The sequence below is a fragment of the Prosopis cineraria genome, unplaced genomic scaffold (genome assembly GCF_029017545.1).
Source record: "Prosopis cineraria cultivar Desert tree isolate PC_DT_omini unplaced genomic scaffold, ASM2901754v1 PC3, whole genome shotgun sequence".
Classification (NCBI taxonomy): Eukaryota; Viridiplantae; Streptophyta; class Magnoliopsida; order Fabales; family Fabaceae; genus Prosopis; species Prosopis cineraria.
In genome coordinates this window covers 32,015,261-32,039,698 of record NW_026555334.1, presented here as the reverse complement: position 1 = coordinate 32,039,698, position 24,438 = coordinate 32,015,261, and the positions used below count along the sequence as shown (strand labels likewise).

Here is a 24,438-nt window from a genome sequence, read left to right as displayed (position 1 = left end):
ATAGTGGTAGAGGTTGGAGGTTTGAGTCTAGGAAGGCTCCAAAAGACCTCTTTGGTGGGGTGAGAAATAACCTAAATACCACCTTGGGAGAAGCTGTGCTCCTTGCTCGAGTGGTTAAGGCTCCAGTCTAAAAGACCCCCGATGGGGGTGGGGTGAGGGCTGTTACATGGACAGCCTGTTATTGCAAATGATTTTAAATCATGCATAAAATGTGGAAGGCCCATTAGTTCTAAAAATAAAAATTCTCAAAAAAGAAAAGGAGCTAGAAGCAGAGATGGTCAAATCAAGGATAATCAAGAAGAGTTAGTAACTCATGAAGAGTCACTTAACACTACAAATATTTCAATTCTAGAAAGAACTCAGGTACCTAAAATATGTGAAAATAATGAGATCTTAATAAATTATGTTATGAATAGAATACAATAGGACCAAAATGATGTCAACGTTGATGATATTTTTGCATATAATGTAACGCTTGATGTAATGAATGATAATAAGGATCATGTACCAAAGTGAATTAAGGAATGCAAATAAAGAGAGGATTGGCCAAAAATGAAAAGACGCAATTGAGGCAAAATTAAAATCACTTGAAATGCGAAATGTTTTTAGACCTGTAGTCCATACACCTGAAGGTGTCAAGCTAGTTGGATAAAAATGGGGTTTTATGCAAAAAAGAAATGAAAATGGTGAATTGTAAGATACAAGGCATGGCTTGTGGCTCAAGGATTTACACAAAGGCCTGGAATTGATTTTATTGAAACATACTCACCAGTGGTGGAAACACCTACTTGTCGATATTTAATTAGCATGGCAATAAGTGAAGGACTCGATTTGCATCTAATGGATGTTGTTACAGCTTATTTGTATAGTTCACTCGATAGTGACATTTACATGAAACTCCTTGAAGGATTCAAATTGCCAGAAGCCTACAATTCAAGTTCTCAAGAAAATTATTCGATCAAGTTAAATAAATCCTTATATGGATTGAAACAATCAGGGCGTATGTGGTATAATCAACTTAGTGAATATCTGTTAAAAGAAGGATATAAAAATGATCTAATTTGTCCTTATATTTTTATGAAAAGATCTAGAAAAGAGTTTGATATAATTATTGTTTATGTTGATGACATAAATATCATTGGAACACCTGAAAAGCTTTCAAAAGCTATAAATTGCTTAAAGAAAGAATTTGAAATGAAAGATTTGGGAAGAATAAAATTTTACCTTGGATTGCAAATGGAATATATGAGTAAGGAAATTTTTCTATATTAAGAAATTTATACAAGAAAGGTCTTAAAATGATTTTATATGGATAGATCACATCCATTATGTACCCCAATGGTTGTAAGATCATTGAAGGTAGATAAAGAACCTTTTAGACCTCGAAAAGGTGATGAAAAACTACTTAGTCTAGAAGTACCATATCTTAGTGCAATTGAAGCACTAATGTATCTTACTAGTCACATGCGACCTGATATCTCATTTACTGTTAACTTATTAGCTAGATACAGTTCTTCACCAATAAGAAGGCATTGGAATGGTGTTAAGCACATTTTTTGTTATCTTAAGGGTACTATAGATATAGCATTATTTTATTCCAAAGCACCTAAAGCTGACCTTATTGGTTATGCAAATGCTAAATTTTTGTCTGATCCTGATGTGGGTAGATCACAGATAGGTTATTTGTTCACATGTGGTGGTACAGCCGTTTCATGGCGATACATGAAACAGACGATATCAGCCACATCATCTAATCACGTAGAAATTCTAGCTGTACATGAAGCAAGTCGAGAATGTGTGTGGTTAAAATAATTAATCCATCACATACAAGCTACTTGTGTTCTGTCTTCTAATAAAATGATCCCAACGATCATATATGTATTGCTTGTATTGCCTAATTAAAAGAAGGGTATATTAAAGGAGATAGAATGAAACATATTTCACCGAAAAAAAATTTTACTCATGATTTTCAAAAGAATGGTGAAATTAATATCCAGCAAATTCGTTCTAAAGAAAATCTAGCTGATATGTTCACCAAGTCACTTCTTGCTAAAATATTTGAAAAACTTGTTCATGATATTAGACTTCACAGACTCAGAGATATCAATTGATGCTAATAAGAAGGGGAGTTAATATGCTATACCCTTTTTCTCTTATTTAAGGTTTTTTCCCATTGGATTTTCCTACCAAGGTTTTTAATGAGGCATCATTAAATAGCATGTCAATGAATGATGTATTCTTTTCTTTTACTAGGTTTTTTCCCACAGGATTTTTCCTAGTTGAAGTTTTTAATGAGGCACATTCTTATATAAGGGACATCCAAGGAGGAGTGTTTTGAATATTACAAGGATAGTAGATGTCCATCTTCATCACTTTTTCATCTTTATCTTCTCTCATAAAACTCCCACCATCATGAGAGTTGATTGCCTTCCGATAAAACTTTCACCATCATGAGAGTTGATTACCCTTTATTTGCTTTTATCATTTGTGTAACCTTTGATGTGTAAAACTATGCCTATAAATAAGGTGTGTAACTTATATTGAAGGACACAATAATTCATAAGAAATTCTCTCATTCTCTTGTCTCTATTTCTTCTCTCAATATCTTTATTTTTTGGTTGCTTAATTTTATAATAGTGACTAATATCATTAATTGAAATTATTTTAAGTTATCAACATATTATTGCTCTCTTTTTTTAACATAATTTTTATATAATGCTATACATTTAGCCCTTAAGTAAGTACAGGAAGGAAGTAAATTCAATAAGTCAAAAAAAAAATAAAGAGAATCTAAAACTCATCACGTACGTGGATACTTTTCTTTGACCAGCACAATAAGAGGATCCTTCGCAATTAAAAACATGATATCAACCTAAACGGAAGAAACCAAGGGAGTGAACTCCAATTTATGGTCACCAGATGAGGGAGTAGTGATGGCAAGTTGAGGGAGACGGTAGGTCAGACGAACAGTGATGGAAAGTTGAGAGGATAAGAGGATAAACACACACGATGAGAGAATTTGAGGAAAGGAGTGAATTCTAAAATTTCATGCAAATGAAATAATAAAGGCATCATAGTCATTTATAAAAGCAAGTACAAAAGTATTTCCTCATAATTGCTCCCAACTCACATTTGCAATTTGAAATCCACCAAAAAAATAGAGTTGGCAAATCAACATCCAAACTTAACCCACTTTTTAAAAACCATTTTTCTCACTTAAAAATCATCCAAGCAACTTTTAACATCTGAAAAGTTAAAAAGTAAATTTTGGATGTTAAATGCATATTATAGAAACACAGCCTAAGTATTTGATGTACTGGGTTTTTCCTTTTATCCTTGTACAGTTTAATGAAATTCCCCTTTTATACCTAAAAAAAAACATGACATCAAACCTCTATTTAGTCTTAAATAACAAAATATGTGGTAGTTAATTAATATTTTTCTTGTGCATCTTTTAACGGCACCAAATTGTAAATTTTATATACACTTTATTGTGGTCATTATTTTTTATTTCGTTTGGTCTACTATGATTTGATCATGTGCTCAAGTATCAAGCCAGAAAGGAGAACATATAAACCAAATCCAATGAGATATAGTGAATATCATATTTCATTAATACATTGAGCTTAGTACAATATTGGGTATATAAATAAAGCAAGGTCCTCCAGGATGAGTACACGTATACAAGATATGAATAACAAAAAGGATTATGGAGAAACTGACAATTAAGGACTCAAAAGACCATTAATTACCATCAAAGATTCTAAATTATTCTCAATAATGGACTATGACCCTTACTTGTAATTAAAAACATGCAAATATGAGTTTACAAAATTGCTATTGAATATCACTTGAAAAATCAAGAAAAAACACTATTGAAATTACTTTAATAGGTTGAGGCTGTTGTTAATTTTAGCTAGAAAAACTAGAACTCATACTTGGGAATCGATTATCTCCCAATATAAAACTAAAATTCACTTGTAAAACATTCAAAAGACACTTGTAAATATATTATAGTTACTTAAAAATTTACCAAAGTCACTTTTAAGTATGAAGTCAATTACTTGTGAATATGTATGCTTGTTGATATATAGGTAAACCACTTAGAAAATTAAAAAAAAACACTACTAAAATTACTAATCAGGGGTTAGAACCACTAAAATTACTATTATGGGTTGAAACTATTGTTAATCATATTCCTTAGTGTGAATCGTGATTTTCTCAACTAAGATTAATAATAGTTTTAACCCATAATAATAATTTCAATATTGGTTTTTCTTGATTTTCCAAGTCAAACTCAATTAGTTGTTTTCTATGTTTACTTAAGAGTAATTTTGTACACTTATATATGTTCTTAATTCCAAGTAAGAATCATGTTCTATTATTGAGATTTAATAATTTAAGGTCCTTAATTATAATTAATAATCTTATGAGGTTTTTAATTGTCATTTTTCCAAGGTTCTAACATAAATATTACATATAAATAAATTATTTTATACAATCTTGGGTTTGGGGGATTTGTTAGATAAGTGTCACAACTTTTCACGAGGTTAAAGTGATATGAAGTGCTTCAAAACCCTCCAAAAGGCTTCCGAGTTAACCTTAAGAGAGTATTTCAAGACATTCAAGAGGAATGTAGAATGTTCCAGCATGTTCTATAAGTATCTTGAACAATCTAGAAATATCTAGATCAATCTGGAAGAATCTAAAAGGATCTAGAAGGTTCTAGAAGCTTATGAAAGAATGTGGAGATATCTAGAATATTTTAGGATACTCCAGGATGTTCTAGAATGTTTCAGATATGTTTTGAGATAGTCTCTAAATATTTTCATGTAAATAAATAGATATTTATTATAAATATCTAAGAGAGAAATCTAAAAAATCAATGATAGCCGTAGGATCAATTTAATCTTCACCGTTCATTAAAGAAGTGGAAATTTTCTAGAATAAAGGGGAGGTTTATAAATACCTCACCCCTCCTTATTTGTAAACCATCCTTGAGTTCCTCTCATCTTTAAGTTCTCAAGCAATATAACTCTCACATTTCCCAAACTCTCTCAACTACCCTTTATTCTCAAGCTTTGCCTTTTCTCAATTTAGTCAAGCATCCTACTTTTCTATAAATCAAGCTTACTTAGCATCTTTCAATAAAGATTGTCTAAGTGCCGCACGGGTCGAAAGACTAACCCCATGATAGTTGTTATCAGAGCATGGTTCAACCGTTGTGCTTGGAGGAAAGTATTGCACAATGGTAACTAAGAAAGGAAAGGTTATTGGCATAGAAGTGCAAGAGCAAGCTCGCATACAAAAGGAGTAAGCTCATATCAAGTCCAAGTAAAGCAGGAGCAAGGTTCCTGCAGGTGAGTCCCTTGAACCCCGAGTTACTAGCTTGAAATCTCACATAGAGAATATGAGGTGCACTGTAGGAGAACTCGACAATCAACTCAGCAATCTCATCCAAGAGAATGCTGAGGTCACGTATGCTGCCAAGTTGATGATTGAAGAACTTGGCTGTGACATTAGGAAGGACATTTGTTCCCTTACACATGATCTCGTTGATCTTCACAAATACGTTGAAGACAAATTGTGAGGTCTATACTCTCAAATGGATGAGATTCACCATGAGTGGGAATCTCATCATCGTGCAGGCAGTCATATTAGTCGTAATACTTGAAATGTTACTTGTCAGGAATTAAAGGTGCCTAAACCGACAATGTACAATAGGGCTTGTAATGCGACAGTTGTGGAGAACTTTCTCTTTAGCCTAGAATAGTACTTTGAGGCCATGTGGGTTACTGATGACTTAATTAGAATCAATAATGCTTCAACTTTCTTTCAGGATGTAGCTCAACTATGGTGGTGCGGAAAGCATACTGAGAGAGAGAAAGGCATTTGTACTCTCAAGACATAGGAGCTATTCAAGTTAGAACTTCATAAGTACTTTGTTCCCTATAATACTAAAATGAAGGCTCGAGGTAAGCTTCAAAGGTTAAGACAAAACTAGTAGTATCCCTGACTACATCAAAAAGTTTACTACCATCATGCTCGAGATCAAAGGCCTGTCCGACAAGAAGGCTCTTTTCTACTTCATGGATGGGCTTAAAGACTAGGTTAAAGTAGAACTTAACAGATGCAAGGTGTAAACTCTAGAGCAATTATGGCTACTGAGTGCTTAATTGACTACTCTACTAAGACCAAGAAGTCTAATCTTGATAGGAGTGAGGAAAATAAAAGAGAACAAAAGAAGAGTTTTGATCGTAAGGATGGTGGTAAATCCTCTGGTGAAAATTCTAAATAGGATAAACCATCCTCAACCAAGCGTGATGCCTTAAAGTCGTGCTTTGTATGTGATGGTCTACACTGAACTCACAACTACCCTAACTGCAAGGCTATGAATGCCTTAGTTGCAACAAGTGGGATAAGGAGCAATAGGTTGACCATAGTTCGCTCTAATACTTAAATGCACTGATAGGACTCTTTTCTCCATCCAAGAAAGAAGAGAAGGGTCTGCTTTATGCTAATCTTGCCATCGAAGGCAAGTCTGCCTCTGCTATACTCAATACAAGAGCCTCCCACAACTTCATGGAGGTTGAAGAAGTGAAGAGATCAGGCATCCAACGTAATATCTCACTCCACTAAACATAATTAACTAATAAAAATCATGGTAATCAAGGGATTGACTTCAAGAGTGATTACCAAGTTTTAGTTTAAATTTAAGGGATCTAGAATTTTCTAAATAATAAAGAGTTTAAATCAATCAAAATTCTTTATATCAAAGTAAACAAGTTTCTGAAGTATGGGATACCTTAGAGGAATGAAAGAATTCAAAAACTATTGAAAAAACAAAACATGTGCTATGATATAGGGCAATGTGCTATGGCTTGTGCACCCTGCGCCACGACGTGTTGCTATCTGTGCCATGCTACGGCTCAAGTGCCATGTGCCGCGACATGTTGCATGAAAAATCAATAGATTTTGCTGTCGGGGAACTTCTAACTTACCTCAATTCTCCATCTGATATCCAAATGACATGATCTAGGTGTCTACGAAAAGCTCTTAACATGAACTAACTAGTGGCACAGGTTTCATTTCCAAAATAAGTTACGCCTAGAAGTTGGACACCCAAACACATTTAGCTACTTTTCACAACTTTCACACAAAATGGGTGTCCAACCCTCAACAAGTGTCAAAAGCCTTTTCTAACACCTGAAACATGTCCATTAGACCTAGGACTACTAGTACAACATGTCACATGCACTTAATCCACAGTATAACAAAATTCACTCATCAACCCCTTTTTATCAAAAACAGGGGGAGGCAATTTTTCATTGTATTGTATCCAAATTGAATAAAACATGTCTAAAACATCATTTCTACATTGCACTAGTATTTTGACCCTATAAACAATTGTATCTCATCATACACAATTACTCAGGGTCCAAAATACAAATCAAACATTTATACCAATAAAAATAGTGCAAGTGTGATAACATGCAACCTAGAGTTAGCAAACATAAGCAATTACGCAAAATAAATCTAAACTAGAGGCATACTATAGAAATATGCTAATTCTTAACCTCTTGAGTCTTCTCCCTCTTTGTACTAGAGTTAGAGCTTGAAAAGTATTAAATAAAAGGAGTGAGTCTAGCCACTCAGTAACCAAGATAAAACCTACCCTATGCAAAGTATATCAATTATAAAACAAACACATGCATATGAAACCAAGTACTTAAAACATACTCACACACATCATAACTCATCATTTCTCATTTAATTACTTCTTTATCTCACATATACTAGGTGCATTGTCACAATATTCTTAAATATATGACCATGAACCCTCATTCACGTGACTTGCCATAACTTAGCACGTGTGACACATCATAAATTTATATAGGTAATGATCAACCAACCTTATACCCTACTTATTTCCTTAAATTGAAATCATGGGCTATAACACTAATTAGGGCTCTGTCTATATGATTGGACTACCCAAACTCACCAATCATGAGGTGTGACTAGGCCAAAGATCACATGACTTACTCTCGGACCATAACTTTCCCCATTCTCGAATCTCAGGGTGTCTCATACCCTAGGCTATTCTCCTCATTAAACTGGTGGAGAAAGCTAAGTTTCAGTCTCTCGACAAACTATGAGACAGTCCCTCGACAAACTGTAGGATAAGGCTATACCCCTGTGCATTGAAGGGTGACCTAATACAATATGAATTTTTCTCTACTCATAATTCCTAGACGAACTCCCGCCCACTGATCATGCTATAATCAATACTCACTCTTTTCACATTTTCATTTATTCATTGTCACAATAATCACACTGGATTCACAAACATGAGCTACCCAAGTGAGCATCAAGTTTCATTCCTCTTATAGCATATAAACTCAGCGTTTTCAGTCTTAGTTACTCATCTTTATCAATACCAATATCCACTATTCATTCAAACACATTATAGACATGAAATTCACCTTTGAATATCACTTTCACAACTTGAAACACATTTAAAATCTTTTAAGCATATTAAATGCATATAAAAGTGTGTAGATAAATATATAAGGTTTCATTGTATGATGTATTCATTCACAATCAAAATTTACATGTTCAATACATAATTCACTTCATACTATAATTAATAAATAACTACCCAAGATATGGTTCCCCCCAGTTATCTCAAACTTTTGAGAGGTCAAAGGTTTACCTCTTAATATAAGAGCTTTCAAGCTTGAATTTTCAAGCCAAATAGGTGACCAAGAGTCAAAACTACAATCAACTAAGTTGAATTACCAACTTAAACATTACACCCTCATTTCTCTACTTCTAAATTGCCTAATGTCCACTCTACAAGAGTTTCAGCCTATCCATTAGATTTATTATCTATTTTTAGTCCACAATAACATTAATGAGCCTTTAAACTCTCATTAATGGCATCATATTCTTCCAACCATCCATATTAAATGAAATTTTGGATATTAATAGTGCCCAACAATCTAAGACACCAAAATTCATTATACTTAAGTTTAGATACTCTAATCAATTCCCATTAACTCCATTTAAGTTAATAGATTCAGATTCATAACCTATATAGACTGAAAATCATCTTTCACAATCAAACGCTAACTATAAACTCATAAATGTGGAAGAAATGGGGAGATTAATGAGTGTGGTACTTACCTTTGGTGTTTATAGCCTCCAAAATACTCCCAATATTATCCACAAGTAAACCTTAGCAAAGCTTGGTGCATCTCTCTATTTTCTCTTTTCTCTTTTCTCTTCTCTTTTTATGTCTTATTTTCACAACTGGTATCTGTAGAAAATAACCATGCACCATAGCGGATGCACAATGTGCCACAATGCATAGTACAAAGAGGTTCTTACTCATATTAAAAGTGTTTGTGTGCCACGACAGATGATCTCCACACCGTGATGTGTGGCACAACAACATCAACTCTTTCTTTTATAATCCTTTTGATGAGTGGGTAGACCGACTTGAAATCGGACCCACAATTTAGGCTAAAATATAATTAAACATGATTAGTAGACCTCTCTGGCCACACACCACCTCAACTTACTTAATTATCCTAATTAGGTTTAATTAGTCAGGGGTTAAAAATCAAGATGTTACATCTAACTCAGTAAGGGAGAAGGCACTATTAAGACAGTGAACTCCCCTGTAAAATAAGTCCTTAGCATTGCCAAGGATGTAAAAGTAAAGATTGGTGACTGGCAAGGTATGTTAGACTTTACTATAGTCCTTATGAATGATTTCAAGGTTGTATTAGGACTTACTTTCTTTTGTAAAGCACATGCCTTCCCCATTCCTGAAGCTAAGTTGATAGTGGTCATCAACTCTAACATGATTTAAGAAATCCCTTTAAAGTACTTGGAGAAATCCAAACTAATGATTTCTACCTTACAATTTAAGTGGGGTCTCAAGAATTAAGAAGGCTATGTTGCCACTGTACGTTTATTGGCTGAAGAAGAGGATGACATAACCAACCTACAAGAAGCCATGCCACCTTACATCCAAGAGGTGCTACAGGAGTACAAACATGTTATGCCTAATGAGTTGCTAAAGAAACCACCTCTTGAAAAAGTGGTAGATCATCAAATCAAGTTGGAGCCTGGTGCCAAACCACTTGCCTTGACACCTTATCACATGTCACCATCAAAACTTGCTGAGTTAAGGAGACAAGTATAAGATCTCCTTGATTCAAGGTATATCCAACTATCTATCTAAGGCCTATATGGTGCTCTAGTCCTGTTCCAGAAGAAGAAGGATAGATCACTGCGGATGTGCATCAACTACAGGGCCTTGAATAAGATTACAATCAAGAACAAGTACTCAATACCTTTGATTACCGACTTTTTCGATCAGCTTGGAAAGGCCAGGTGCTTCCTACGCTTGATCTTCAATTAGGGTATTATCAAGTACGCATCACCGCAGGTGATAAACTAAAGACAACCTTGTCATGCCTAAGCTTAACCACTCATGCAAGCTTGGACAAAGCCTCATATAAAATGAAGAAGTGGGCAGACAAAAAGCAGTGCCCCACTGAGTTTCAAGTTGGTGACTTGGTAATGGTGAAGCTATTACCAAATCAATTCAAGTCACTATGCAAAGTCCATAAAGGCTTGGTCAGGAGTTATAAAGGAACTTTTCCTATCATCAAACGTGAAGGAAAGGTTACATATCAGGTATAACTCTCTCCTAAGCTTAAAATTTATCCTGTTATTCATGTTAGCCTCTTGAAGAAATGCTACAGAGATAAGGAAGATCCACCCCGAGGTATCTCTAAGAGAGCACCAACAACAGTCTTCATCGAGTACGACAAGGAGATAGAAGAGATCCTTACTAACAGGGTGATTAGAAGATAGGAGTTCCCAACTACATCGAATACTTAATCAAGTGGAAGGGTCAACTAAACTCTGAAGCCAGTTGGGAACATGAAGACCTCCTGTGGTAGTTTACTAACCAAATCCAACACTATAAGGAGGAAGGCGTCACGAAATTAAGTGGGGAGAATATCACAATTTGTGACTTTTTACGATATTCAAGTGATCTGGAATGCTTCAAAACCCTCCAAGAGGCTCACAGGTTAACCTTAAGAGATATTTCAAGACATTTAAGAGGAATCTAGAATGTTCTAGAATATTCTAGAAGTATCTAGAACAATCTAGAAATATTTAGATCACTCTGGAAGAATTTAAAAAGATCTAGAAGGTTCTAGAAGCTTATAGAAGAATGTAGAGATATCTAAAATATTTTAAGATACTTCAAGATGTTCTAGAATGTTTCAAACATGTCTTGAGATAGTCTCTAGATATTTCCATGTAAAATCTAGATATTTATTGAAAGTATAAAAAAGAGAAATCCAGAAGATCAATGATAGCTAAAGGATCAATTTAATCTCCACTACCCATTACATTAAGGTGGTGGAAATTTTCTAGAATAAAGGGAGAGTTTATAAATACCTTGCCCCTCCTCATTTGTAAACCATCCTTGAGTTCCTCTCATCTTTGAGTTCTCAAACAATACAGCTTTCACATTCCCTAAACTCTCTCAACTACTTTTTGCTCTCAAGCTTTCCCCTTTCTTAATTTAGCCAAGCATCCTTCTTTTCTACAAATCAAGCTTACTTAGCATCTTTTAGTGAAGATTATCTAAATGTCACACAGGTCAAAAGACTAGCCCCGTGACATAAGGCATTAGATGCTTCAATACCAAGTGATTCACCTTTAAGTAATTTTGGCCCAAAAAAAATTGATAGACTAATAGGATTAGATCTAGCGAAAAGCTCTAGTTCCTTACAATGTAACAAGCCATTTTTCAAATACCCATTAGAAGAGGTGATGCATTTATGATACACTATTCAAGTCATTCTTATGATACATTTAATGCTCAACAGTGTCTCAAACAATATTGCCTTCAATAAAAGAATTTCCTTAGGTAAAAAAAAATCAATTGGTAGCATGGCCATTAATTTAGTTTAATACTCCCTTCGGTTCTAATTATAAAATGCCTTTAAAAATAATATTTGATCCAAAATATAGGATACTTTGTAATAATTAAACCACTTTTTTCAATTTCACTCCTTCTTGATTAGCGTAAAGGTATTCAATATAATCATATTATTTAAAGCTAAAGGTAAAAAATGAAAATACATATCACTTTTTTTTATAATAACAAGGGAGAACTTAATTTTTTTAATATACGTAAAATGGTTAAAAGTATCGTATAATAAGGACCAGAGGGAGTATATCATAAGAATATGAACTCAAATTCTATTGTCTAGAATCAAATTTTATTATATACAGATTTTAATTACTAAATAAAATTTAATGAGAAAATAACAATTAATTTAGTCTAGATATTGTGATTGATTGATTTTTAAATTAACCACAAGACAGCACTCAATTTAATATCTTTTTCGATTTTAATACCTTTACCAAGATTTCATTTGTTGATCTCGCCGGCCCAAGGGGGAAAAATGTCTTTTATCAAGATTGGTGCATCGTTCTCTTCTGTAACTTTCTTCCTCCGTGATCTCTTCGTCTTTGCAACAATTCATCTGTCCTTTTCAATTCCTTTCAATCACTTTTTCCTCGCGATTCCTTCGATTGATCATAATTCTGTGGCTGAATCTGGTTTCCCCCAGGAAGTGCCTCTCCGGCAACCAAACAGCTCAACGGCAGGGAAGGAGAAGTCCCTTCCTCCTCATCCTGCCCAGATTTGGTAAGCCAAACACGGCCCCAAAAGAAAGGGCTAACTTGGAATAAGTAGCATATATATATATATATATATATTTGAATTTGAATATAGCAGAAGTCTAATTGTGAAAAATATATATAGTTAATGAGCCGGCCGGCCAAGGTCGGCCGGCAAGTGGAGACCAAAGGGAATTTAATGAGCTTTTATAAGAGAAGATTCCATTTTGTAAATGGAAACATATCATTATCATCACTAACGAAGTCCGATCAAGTTCCGGAGCGTCATCAACTTGTGATCCCATAGCATTTGTTTGGTATCTTTAAATTGCAAGAAGGGAAATGAAATTAATTATGAAATCGTTCAATTGAGTTATTTGATATCTAAATTACTTTCTTCAAGGAATTTCATTATATGATTCCATCCTATTGGCCATGGAATCAATCAGCCATACATGAACATAGAATTGGCTACTGTGTCGAGATATATATATATATATATATATTTTAAATGCCCTTTCAACTTCAACCTCCACCGATGCGCCTCCCTACCCAGGTTCTCTCGACCTTCCATTTCATCACTTCCTACTTCTCTTTGCTCATAGTGATGATGCCTCAGGTGAAGCTTTCCTCCAACGTCGTCGATTTGGTTTTGGCCTTAGTCTCAATGATTTTGTTTTCACTTTTTTGGTTCTAACAATGAAGACAACTATATCCTTTTGAAGGAAGCCAAGGATGATTCTAGATAAGAAAATGAAACCACATGTGATGGCTCCGAACAAGAAAGGCAAATTTTGTAGTAATATCCACTCATTTTAGAGCCAAAGCTTTTATATTAAACATATTTTTAAATCTCAATTTAATTTAATTTTTTATTTTAATTTCATAAAAAAAAACTTTTCTATCATACGGCCAAAATTTTTCACCCCCAAAATTTAAAGAGTGCTTTCCTTTACCCCTCATCTAATATACAGAGTTCAAGAACTAAACTGTACATTATTATTTGTATTTTTCCTTGTGTGGCCCTCAATATTTTTTCATTTTTGTTTGTTATCTTTCACCTGATTGGACAGGGCAGGTATGGACGCAACAAAAAATGGACATGAAAGAAGGCATGAAGCAAGAAAGTAACTGCCTGCTCGTACCTTAGTAAAACTACCTAACCCAAACATCAGGGGCGGGCCCACATTGGTCCTTGGGCCCCCCAGCCCCTCAAACACTATAAATATGTATACTTACACTAATTTTTTTTTTATTAAAACAAGTGGCACTGTATCCTAATTATTTATACAAATATATCTATAGGTATTATATGTGTATAATACAATATACATACAGTTTTTTTATTTCTAGTTCTTTAAGTAGAAAGAGAATATTTATTTCAGACCTATTTATAAGACATCTCAATATTTATTGTGTTTATTTTTATTCTTTTGCTCATATTAAATGTTGAGAATACTATTATATGTTACAATATTTTATTTTTAAAATATGTATATTTAATAAAGATAAAGTTGGAAACTAATTGAATTATTAGATAGAGTTAATAAAATTTAAAATTTTTTCTTGACTCGGATGAAAATGTTAAGAGTGACTTAAAACTAGGATTGGGGGGGAATATATTTTACTAAAAGCAACATATATTATATTTAGTCATTTAGATATATGGTATCTTGTCTTTTTTTTTTCAATTTTCTTGAAGTACTTATGCAATTATAATTCTAATAATTATCATATAATCATATATTTTAACTAATAAAATTATTTTTAAAAATAAAACATTTATTTAAAAAAATTGGCCCCCTCATTTGTATGGCTGGTTCCGCCCGTGCAAACATCACATATAATGCTGTAAATAACATTGGTCAAGGGATGCGTTGCTTTTATTTGTTTCCCCCTTTTTTAGCATAAAAATGCATTTCAGTTTAATTATTTCTGTGGTGGTTTTTTCAACGAACAATTCAATTTCTATGGTGGTTATCCATTTTTATTACATGCAAGATGAAAAGAATTTAAAATGACATTTCCGTTAATTAAAAGAATATAAATGTCAAATATATTAATTGGTTAATGAGTAAATAGAATCCTGAATTATTATTCAAAAATCATCTTAGACTCTAAATTCTTAAAATATATAAAATAAATCATAAAATTTTAAATTCATAACAAAATAAATTTTAATCATTAACTTTTTAGCATATTTGCTGTCCACGGAGGTATTGTTTAGGATTTTTTTTATATGAATTTAATCCTCACTGTTACAGTACCTGTGTAGACAATAACAGTGTTAAAAAAGTTAACGACCAGAGTTTATTTTGTTATAAATTTAAAAGTTTAGAATTTATTTTACATATTTTAAGAGTTTAGAACTCAAGGTGATTTTTAAGTAAGAGTTCAAGATTTTATCTGCTCATTAATTCTATATTAATTTATTTGTATTTTCAAGATTGTTAAAGATATTCAATATAAATTCAACAATAACTTATCTATATCTTCTTTTTTTTTTTGAATTTTGTACAATATACCGACAATCCATCTAATTTTTTCAACAGCGTGATCAGAATGGTTAAAAAAAAATGTGATCAAAAAATTTAAATCTATCATAAAATAAATAAATAATTAAATATAAATATTTTTAAAATTCACATTATATCACGTGGATAACTTCAAGATCCATTTAAGTTTATAGATATCTTTAGAATTCATTTTATATAATTTAAATAACTTTAGGATCCAATTTATATTATATGTAGATAACTTTTAAATTCACTCCATCTTATTTGTGAATAACTTTCAAATCCAATATATGTTATTTATGGATGACTTCTAAATCTATTATATATTATGTGTGGATAACTTTCAAATCTATGCTATGTTATTTGTGAATTGCTTCAGAATCCTCACTTTTTAAAATTTAAGGGTGTCTCATTCCTCTAGATGTGAGACATAATATGCATTTTATTTAGGAGAAGAAGAAAACAACTGAGTAAATAAAATTGATAAATAAATAACAAGTAAATATATCATTGAGATTAGCTCATTTTTAAGAGAGTGTGCCTCTCTTCATATTAGAGATGTTCATTGACATGAATATTAATTTACAATTCACTAATAGGATAAATGAAAGTAAATTAAAAAAAAAATACAGACCTAAAATGCTAGGAGGAGTAGAACAATTTGTGTTGACAATGTATTATAAAATAAATAAAAATTTAGAAGAAGAGAAATATTAAAATAAGAGAATGTTAAGATAGTGAGAGAAGAAATAATTCTCATTTCAATATGTTAAATACATCTAAAATGAACTCTATTTATAAGTACAGATGTATCTAATTAAAATAAATATATATAAAATAAGAATAGTTAAAATATATTAAAATAATAGAAAGATGTTGGAGTAATTGAAAGACGGATAGACATTCACATAATATCAAAAATATTTATAACAATAATTTTTTTGCTAAAAAACATCGAAAACTTTTTAGATGTAATGTTTAAATTTTTAAAAATTTAGTTGTGCACAAAACCTTATTATTATTATTATTATTGAAAAATAAGACATTAATAAAATTTTCATATCGTTATTATTAAAGTCTTCTACTAAATTTATGCCAAGAGTATAATATAATATGCTCTAATTTAAATTTTGATGTAATAAATAGACAGCAATTTTGTAGTAGGTCCACGTGGTTTCCGGAGGTTCCAAGGGGTCCACGTGGCGAAACTATGTGCGTGAGCCGTGAGGTATCACTATCTGTTGCCATTATGTTGTCGATTCATGACAGAAAAAGAAATAAGAAAAGTAGAACCATAAGCAAATAAGCATCATTAAAGAATAAAAATCCGTTGAACCCCGGAGGTGGTAGTCGCACTGTCTCGCTATTATCGAAGGGAAGTTAGACAAACTTCCGATGGCGGGAGTGCCAAACTGACCAACCCATCGCTTCTTTCCCGGCTTTTGATGTAGTCATCAATCTGTCCAATCCTGGCTGTTCATCTCCAACCTTTCTTCCAATATCGGCCCGCTGTCCGCGGTGGGGGCTCCGCCTGAACTCTGCCCTCCCCTGTCTGATCTCCCTGTCGCCGGTGAGTCTCTTCTTCGCCTTTTGTTTTCGCAATTTTGATTGTAACTGACTCAGTATCGACCCTGTGATTGTCGCTTCTTCTTTTGTTTCGGTTTGGAAAAACATCGAGTTGAACCAAGTTTTGGTGTTTTTATTTTCTTCCTCTATATTTTTGGGTTCGACTTTTATTTTTCTAGGTATCGAACGGTTTCCTTTTTTTGTCTTCTTTTCTTTTACACTGACAAGGCCAAAATCTTCAGTTCTCAGAATAGATGTTAAGAAAGGCCAGTATTGCGTGGGGAATGGCATGTTTTCTCGCACCGGAGCCTGAAGCAGGGGGGAATCCCATCCGATTAACTATTTATACTTTTAAGTTTAATTGTTTCCGCAATAGAATTTATCCATTGGATTTATAAATTTGCTAGTAAAGATTATGAGTGTTAGATATAGTTGATCTCTGAATTACTTTAGTAAATTTTTCCAATCCTTTTCACCGACTTATCAGTTCGACATGCCTGTGTGTTTTTGTGGACCTTCTAGCATTAAATGATTGATCTGTGAATTTCTTGTTTAAGTTTTCTTCAAGCTTTCTGGCGTATAATCGCTATGTCATCCCCGCCCTTAAAGTTGACGACTTGATAAAAATAAAAATAAAAAAAAAATTTACTCTCATGTTCATTATTTGAATGTTATTCGACTGATTAAAGAGTAAATTAATGCTTATTTGAAATGAGACGTCATTTTTCTCATTATCTAGGCATTTCGCTTAGGCCTTTCAATGGACATGTGAGGAACCGGGTTCCTCTGCCCCTCAAGAGGAACAATATAAAATTTATCAAATTTTGACTATTCAATTTGTTAATCTAAATTTTTATTTTGTATTCTGTTTCATTAAAAATAAAAAAATTTAAAATTTTGAATAAGAATAAAAAGTAAAAGTAATATCTAGAGGCCCAGAAGTAGCAAGCCCTTTACTGCTCCAAGAGAAGCAGCGGAAAATTTGATTTCATGGATACGCGCATCACTTCTGTGCGTTCCATTTGTTTCTGAATCTCCCAATTTGTGCTACATAGTCAGATCTTGGAGTTCGATAATAAAACATGACATGGATGGAATGACTGGCTTGTCTGATTTACGAAGTTTATTTTAGGTGAGTAGTTTGGCTGTTAGGGCTGTTGCAAGGCTCTAATTAATTATGGTTTTTGATTCTTTTGAATAATAATTTCTAAGGTATGTGTTTTGGCACTAAAATGAAGCCAGGGTAGTATTAGGTTTTTTTTTTTTTTTCAAAGGCTTGCTAATTTATGAACAATTGAGATCAAGATGATGAAAAAGCTGAAAGGAAATTTGTGGTGTAAAAAAAAGTTTATGTGCTGGTTTTTATATTCATACTATCTGGTTTCTTAATTAAAACTAAAATTTGAGACATTACAAGTGTATGTTTTTTCTGAACAACTGTATTGAACCAAACTATACAGTGTCATGACTGAACCTTTTTTCCCACATGGCAAGGCCGATAATGATCATTGCATCTTTTCTGATTCACAAGCCCACTTCATGCAATTGCTGCAACTCTAGCATAATTAATTTGCGTAGGAGTAGCTCAAGTAAGATGTTGTATTTCCATTTTACACTAATGGTGTGGATATCCATGAACTTAGCCTTCCTCCGTGAAACTATAATAATTGATACCTCCTATTATTTAATGGCTGACTGTCTTTACATGTTAAAGTTTAATTATCCTCTTTCATTCCTCTTCTCTAAACATCAAGATTCATACTGAAATGCATAAATTTAAGTGCAACCACTAACCTCTACCAGTTATATATCTTTTTATTTGTTTATTTTTAATGAGTTTCTGTTGCCAGGTTACATTTCCAATGTAGAGGTTTGACCATGTGTAATAAGCGTTACAAATAACGCTGCTCCAATGTGAGAACTGTTGGGGGATTTCAGATCTTACCAACTTGACTATGATTTTTCAAGGCACAAACTCTTCTCTGCAACATCAAGTGCCAGCATCTGAGTTCAGTGTTTGCTTGAGAGAGGAACTCTCTGCCACTGTCACCTCCGCTGCTGGCTTTGAAGTTTGCATCTTCTCCTTTTCCTTCCACGTATCCTGATCTGGAAACCTGTTTGCATGCTGAGATGGCTGTTGCGACCTTTAAAGGACCCCCTAATGGTGAGTGTTGTGGGAACAAGAGAATGGAAAGAAAGCCTTCTGGAAAGAGGCGAGTATTTGTGCAGACTGAAAGTGGCTGCGTTTTGGGAATAGAGTTAGATAGAAGTGACAATGCCCATACTGTGAAGACTAAGCTACGACTTGCATTAAATGTTCCAACCGAGGAAAGTTCACTTATATGTGGTGATATGGTCTTGAAAAATGATCTGAGTGAAGTTAGAAATGATTCTCCGCTTCTTCTCACCAGGAACTTTTTGCATAGGAGCTCATCTACCCCATGTCTGTCACCTACTGGTAGAGATCTTCAGCAGAGAGATCAGAGTGGACCAATTGAGATATTAGGTTACTCAGATCAATTTGGTAAAACAAAACAACTGGTTGATGATATTATGAAGGGATTAAGGTTTGGTGTTGAACCAATCCCCATTCAGAGTGGACTAGGAGGTGCGTATTATTTTAGGAACTGCCATGGTGAAAATATTGCTATTGTGAAACCAGCAGATGAGGAACCTTATGCACCAAACAACCCAAAAGGCTTTGTTGGCCTAGCCCTTGGACAGCCAGGATTGAAACGTTCTGTGCGTGTTGGGGAGACAGGTTTTAGAGAAGTCTCAGCTTACCTTCTTGACCATGATAATTTTGCTGACGTGCCACCCACTGCCCTCGTGAAAATCACACATTCTATATTTAACATAAATGATGGGGTAAATGGTATGCATCGAAAAAAACAGCAGATCAGTAAGATAGCATCACTACAACAGTACATTCCTCATGATTTTGATGCGAGTGATCATGGAACTTCTAGTTTTCCTGTTTCTGCCGTGCATAGGATTGGGATCTTAGACATACGAATGTTTAACACTGACAGACATGCAGGAAATCTTTTGGTCAGGAAGCTTGATGAGGGAAGTTTTGGCCAGGTGGAGCTTGTTCCTATTGATCATGGCCTTTGCCTACCTGAAAGCTTGGAAGATCCTTATTTTGAGTGGATCCATTGGCCACAGGCATCAATTCCCTTCTCAGAAGATGAGCTGAATTATATATATAATCTAGACCCATTTCGTGACTCAGAATTACTGAGGATGGAATTGCCTGTTATTCGAGAAGCATGCTTGCGGATTTTGGTTCTTTGTACAATCTTCCTTAAGGAGGCAGCAGCCTTCGGTCTTTGTCTAGCTGAAATTGGTGACATGATGAGCAGGGAATTTAACGGCCACGATGAAGAGCCCAGTGAGCTTGAGCTTATATGTATTGAAGCAAGGGAACTGTTAGATCGGGAAGAATTCTCTTCTCCTGTGGCAGAAGTAGGAGACAAAGACGTGATTCAGTTTCATATAGACTGTGAGGATCATGATCTGGACTATACTGCAAATTTAGAGGAGCAACTGACAGAAAGCTCAGGTGAACGTGGAACCAGGTTTAGAAATGGCAGAAACCCTTTTTCTTCTGAACTGGAGGAGATTTTAATGGAGGACGAAGGAGAGAATGAAGGGGAGGAGTTGCCCTCAAGGTCTGATGAATACACTGTTCCTGAAGAAAATTGGGCGCCTAATATTTCGAAGTTGTTGGTGTCTATGAGAAACACTACTGTCGGTGAAAAAAGTTGGCAGCACCAGGGTGTAAAGCAAAAGACTGGCTGTTTGGCCAGCACATCATCTGGAAACAGGAGTGTGAATGAGTTGCCTGCAAATAGTAGTTTTGTGAAGCTATCGGATTTGGATGAAGAGAAGTGGAACCATTTTCTCGAGAATTTTCAGAGGTTGTTGAGTCCAGCTTTTGTTAGTCGCAAGCGACGGCTTGTGGGCCAGAGGCAGAGGCTTGGAACTTCGTGCCAATTTTAGGGGCATCATCCATTTAAATTATGGTGGGAACCATTAAAATTCTAAATAAAGAATTCGATGTGTCAGGTGATAGCCTGAACTATAGACATATAGAGATGCAGAAGATTTATTTCCGTGTTCTGAGCAGGAGTATTTAGTTGCCATATAATATGAATAGGTTGGCGGAGAAAGCTCTTGCATCAGCATGTAGAGGTACCAATAGATGTGGAGATTGTGTTCTCAATATGTTTCCTCTTTATGTTCACTTGTTAGCATGATGAATAAATCAGATCATAGAGATACACGAAAATAAGTTTGCCTTGATGCAAATACAGTGTTTCTCTTGGGAAGCTATAAACAGTTTGTGTGTTGCTAAAATTCTTCCGTTGCCTTAAATTATTACTGCTACTATAAATTATTTTGTGAGATTTGATTCCATACTCAAGGTGTGAGTGGTGCATTCGTCACGACGCACCCCCAATCCCCTGGCCACAAAGATTGAAAATTTGTCCCTGAATCCCTTCTCTTCAAAGGGCTTCAAAAGTACCATGCTTCTAAACAATGTAAATGTAGTTAAGTGAAAGTCATCATTTGCGATTTGGTTCGAGATTACTTGCAGAAATATCACCAAGTGTGTGAAAATCGAATCTAAATTTTCGTGTTATACATTACGTCTAAATGGCTTTCTAGCAAATGAAGCATCATGCTTGACCGTGGCTTAACGCTATGCTGTATGCAAATTGAACCAGCAGAACTTCATCCACTCTAGTGCTGAGAGGGACCCACAAATTTTAGTATGTTGGGTAACATACAAATACATCTGTACGCATATTGGGAATTAGGACTAATATTATTAAATACTCTCTCCATTTTTATATATACAAGAGAAAATACTACAGGACTATTTGAAGTTATTTTTATTTTATTATTTTAAAAATTGATATTTTATAAAATATGTTTTGAAAATAAAAAAATAAAAATAAAAACAGGTATTTTTCTCATTTTCTCTTGTTGTTTCCAGAACAATAATCTTAAAACACTTAAAAGTTATTTTCATTTGTTTGTTCTCCAAAACAATATTTTATTTTTTATTTTTCAAAAAACACATTTTAAAAATATTTATCAAACAAATTTTTTTGTTCTAATTCTGAAAACAGAAACTATTTTTCAAAACAAGTTTCCAAACAGCCCCTATATCTCACAGTTTAAAAAAGTCAATTAATTATAATAATTATGTTTAAAAATAAAAAAGTAAACTGAAATGCCCTATATTAATCAACATAAGTATACATTAATTGTTTGTCGTTAATGTAAATTACGAGGGGTGATTAAAAAATATGCAATAAATGTTTATCATAATGGGTAATTTTACTTATAAAAAAATATAAATCAAAAGTGATAATTTCTCTAACAATAAAAAATTGAGGGAGCATGGAGATCACCTATATTATATACATTGTATAAATAAAAATAAGCAAAATGGAATTTTTCCATGTGAGGCACTGGCACCGAAGACCTGTACGCAGGTCCATCCCCGTTGAGTGCTGCTATTACTACTCGCAGGATACAAAGCAAGTTAATCAACTCAGATGTCAGGTCCAAAAACAAAAACTCATGATTTCACTGGGCCAGGGCCATACAAAAGAACGTTATAGCAATGTGCATTTACCTGGGTTCCGTCTTGTTTCCAAAATTGATGTCCCCGAAGGGACAGGTTCTATCCTGTTTAAATGAACATGAAGGGAAATGCCGTTTTCTTTCGTCTGAATTGGCCTCTCTCTCTCTCTCTCTCTCTCTCTCTCTCTCTCTCTCTCTCTCACATTTACACAATTTTTTTTGGGGGGGGGGTTTTGGTGTTTCATTTTACTACATTCCTGCGTTGCTCGGTGGCCCTCTCCGTAATCCTATTTTCCTCCAAAGACGTAGATTTTTGTCAGCATGGAAGGCAGATGATGGTTTACTTCAAAGAATTTTAAAACTGATATAATCATCATCAATTATCCTGTTGAAAATAACGTGCTTGGTTCTCTGCTCTCCTGCACCAGAGGTCCAGAACTATCAAGAATCAAACACGGAATGCGCCCTTCGTGAATGAAACTGTCAGCAAAGAACAACATTTGCAGAAACTGAGACAGTAGCTTCAAAAATTTCGTAGTTGTTTCATCAATCTCCTGTACATCTCAGTTGTTTCCAAACGAGTACAAAAGAGATTCCACTCCAAGTAAAAGCAATTGTGTTCACCCAGTTTCTCTGTGGTTCATGGTAGCTAACCTATTTAATTCAACTTGTTGATCCTCTATTCGACTCAAAGCTCTGGAAAAGTTACTGCCTGCAAATGACAAGGTATCTTCTTTCACAAGGTGCCTTTCTTTATTCTCAATATGCCCTGTGAAACCTCACCAATGGAGGGGCGTTTCCTAGGAGATTTGTGCAAACATTTATATGAAATTTTTAGCAAGCTGCCTTACTTCTTCAGGGTTGCATTTTCCTACAAGTTGTTTGTCAAGTATCTCATCCACGCCATCATGATCCATAGCAGCCTTACAGAAAGAGATGAGCCAATTAGAAGAAACCCAAAAGGAGATCTAGGAGGATGGATTACAATGCGAGTATCAAGGATTTCCATGGCATAAAGAAAAAAAAAGAAGAAATTCTTACAAGGTTAATATATTCCATCAAATTTTGATGCGGGTGGATGGCTGTAATGAGCTCAAAAATGATTATACCAAAACTGTAGATGTCACTCTTCATTGTGAACTTGTTTGTGGAAATGTATGCTGGGTCCATGTAGCCGTATGTACCTTTAAGGCCTGAATTCCGGCCATCAAAGATCACTTCCTTTGACAGCCCAAAATCAGCAACCTACACAATCACAATTTGGAAAATAGTTTAGATATATAATCATAGATGATTCAAACTAAAACGCTAGCATCCACAGTCACAATAATTTTTTTTTTCCCTGATTGTTACGTTGAAGTTATCACAAAGAATGAGCAACTATGACATGTTAGAAAGTCATATCACATGAGCCTACGAGAAAAGAATATATATAAAGCAAACTGCTTGGGGTGGACAAGATAAGTATAAACTCCCCAAAAAAAAAAAAAAAAAACTTTCTTATGAATGGGTAAGAATAAGTCTGGCAAAATCTTCTGTGTTATTAAGCAGGATTTGCCTCCTAGCGATAAAATTGAAGAGGAAATACACAAGGGGCAGAGGAGGGAAAGAGAGCAGTGGCCAACAAATGTTAGGCACAGGGCCAATCGATACTATTAAACAAGTATATAAATAATATATTTATATATACATATATATATTTATCATCTATACATACTAAAAATTTCCGCTTGTCAATAATTTGATGGCGTTTCACATTAACCAAAACAACTTAAAGTTAGAGATCACAAGTCACCTCTATAATTTACACCTGACCTATAAGAACCAGTGGGGTATGATATAGAAGATTTTGAAAAGGTGAAGTGCGGGGAAATGATGAGAAGGGTCCCCACCCCCCCCCCCCTCCGGTCTTTTTAAGACTATCAAAATCGAAAAGTCCAGTCTTCTCTTTAGACTTCTGATGTGGCTAGAGATGTACTTTGCGTCTACTCAACTCAACTGTTTACACAGGATAGGCAAGATACCAGCCGCTCAA

General features: G+C 34.2%; 2 protein-coding genes across 3 annotated transcripts; one reads left to right on the top strand and one right to left on the bottom strand.

Annotated features, from left to right (window-relative positions):
- The first annotated feature begins 16,547 nt into the window (after window positions 1–16,547).
- On the top strand, window positions 16,548–21,231 carry LOC129306232 (phosphatidylinositol 4-kinase gamma 7-like). The gene is made up of 2 exons (XM_054946704.1): window positions 16,548–16,806; window positions 18,653–21,231. The coding sequence occupies exon 2, from the start codon at window positions 18,933–18,935 to the stop codon at window positions 20,805–20,807; it is 1,875 nt and encodes a 624-aa protein (XP_054802679.1). The 5' UTR covers window positions 16,548–16,806; window positions 18,653–18,932; the 3' UTR covers window positions 20,808–21,231.
- Window positions 21,232–22,607: 1,376 nt separating this feature from the next.
- LOC129304468 (calcium/calmodulin-regulated receptor-like kinase 2) lies at window positions 22,608–23,802 on the bottom strand. 2 transcript variants are annotated; one of them, XR_008591700.1, is made up of 4 exons: window positions 23,445–23,802; window positions 23,255–23,326; window positions 23,058–23,115; window positions 22,608–22,822 (listed from the first exon to the last, which is right to left on the bottom strand). XR_008591700.1 is itself a non-coding variant. In XM_054944139.1 (3 exons), the coding sequence occupies exons 1-3, from the start codon at window positions 23,571–23,573 to the stop codon at window positions 23,092–23,094; spliced, it is 225 nt and encodes a 74-aa protein (XP_054800114.1). In that variant the 5' UTR covers window positions 23,574–23,785; the 3' UTR covers window positions 23,022–23,091. The 2 variants fall into 2 exon arrangements, 1 of the variants encoding a protein (XP_054800114.1); XM_054944139.1 differs by lacking the exon at window positions 22,608–22,822 and having other exon boundaries at window positions 23,022–23,115; window positions 23,445–23,785.
- Window positions 23,803–24,438: the final 636 nt, after the last annotated feature.

Bases quoted from the DNA above. Each gene is read 5' to 3' on its own strand.
- LOC129306232 (XM_054946704.1), top strand. From the start codon at position 18,933: ATGGCTGTTGCGACCTTTAAAGGACCCCCTAATGGTGAGTGTTGTGGG.
- LOC129304468 (XM_054944139.1), bottom strand. From the start codon at position 23,573: ATGGACCCAGCATACATTTCCACAAACAAGTTCACAATGAAGAGTGAC. The intron at 23,327-23,444 runs GTAAGAATTTCT...TCTTTCTGTAAG, and splicing joins TGATGGAATATATTAACCTT to GCTGCTATGGATCATGATGG. The intron at 23,116-23,254 runs GTAAGGCAGCTT...TGTCATTTGCAG, and splicing joins GAAAATGCAACCCTGAAGAA to GCAGTAACTTTTCCAGAGCT.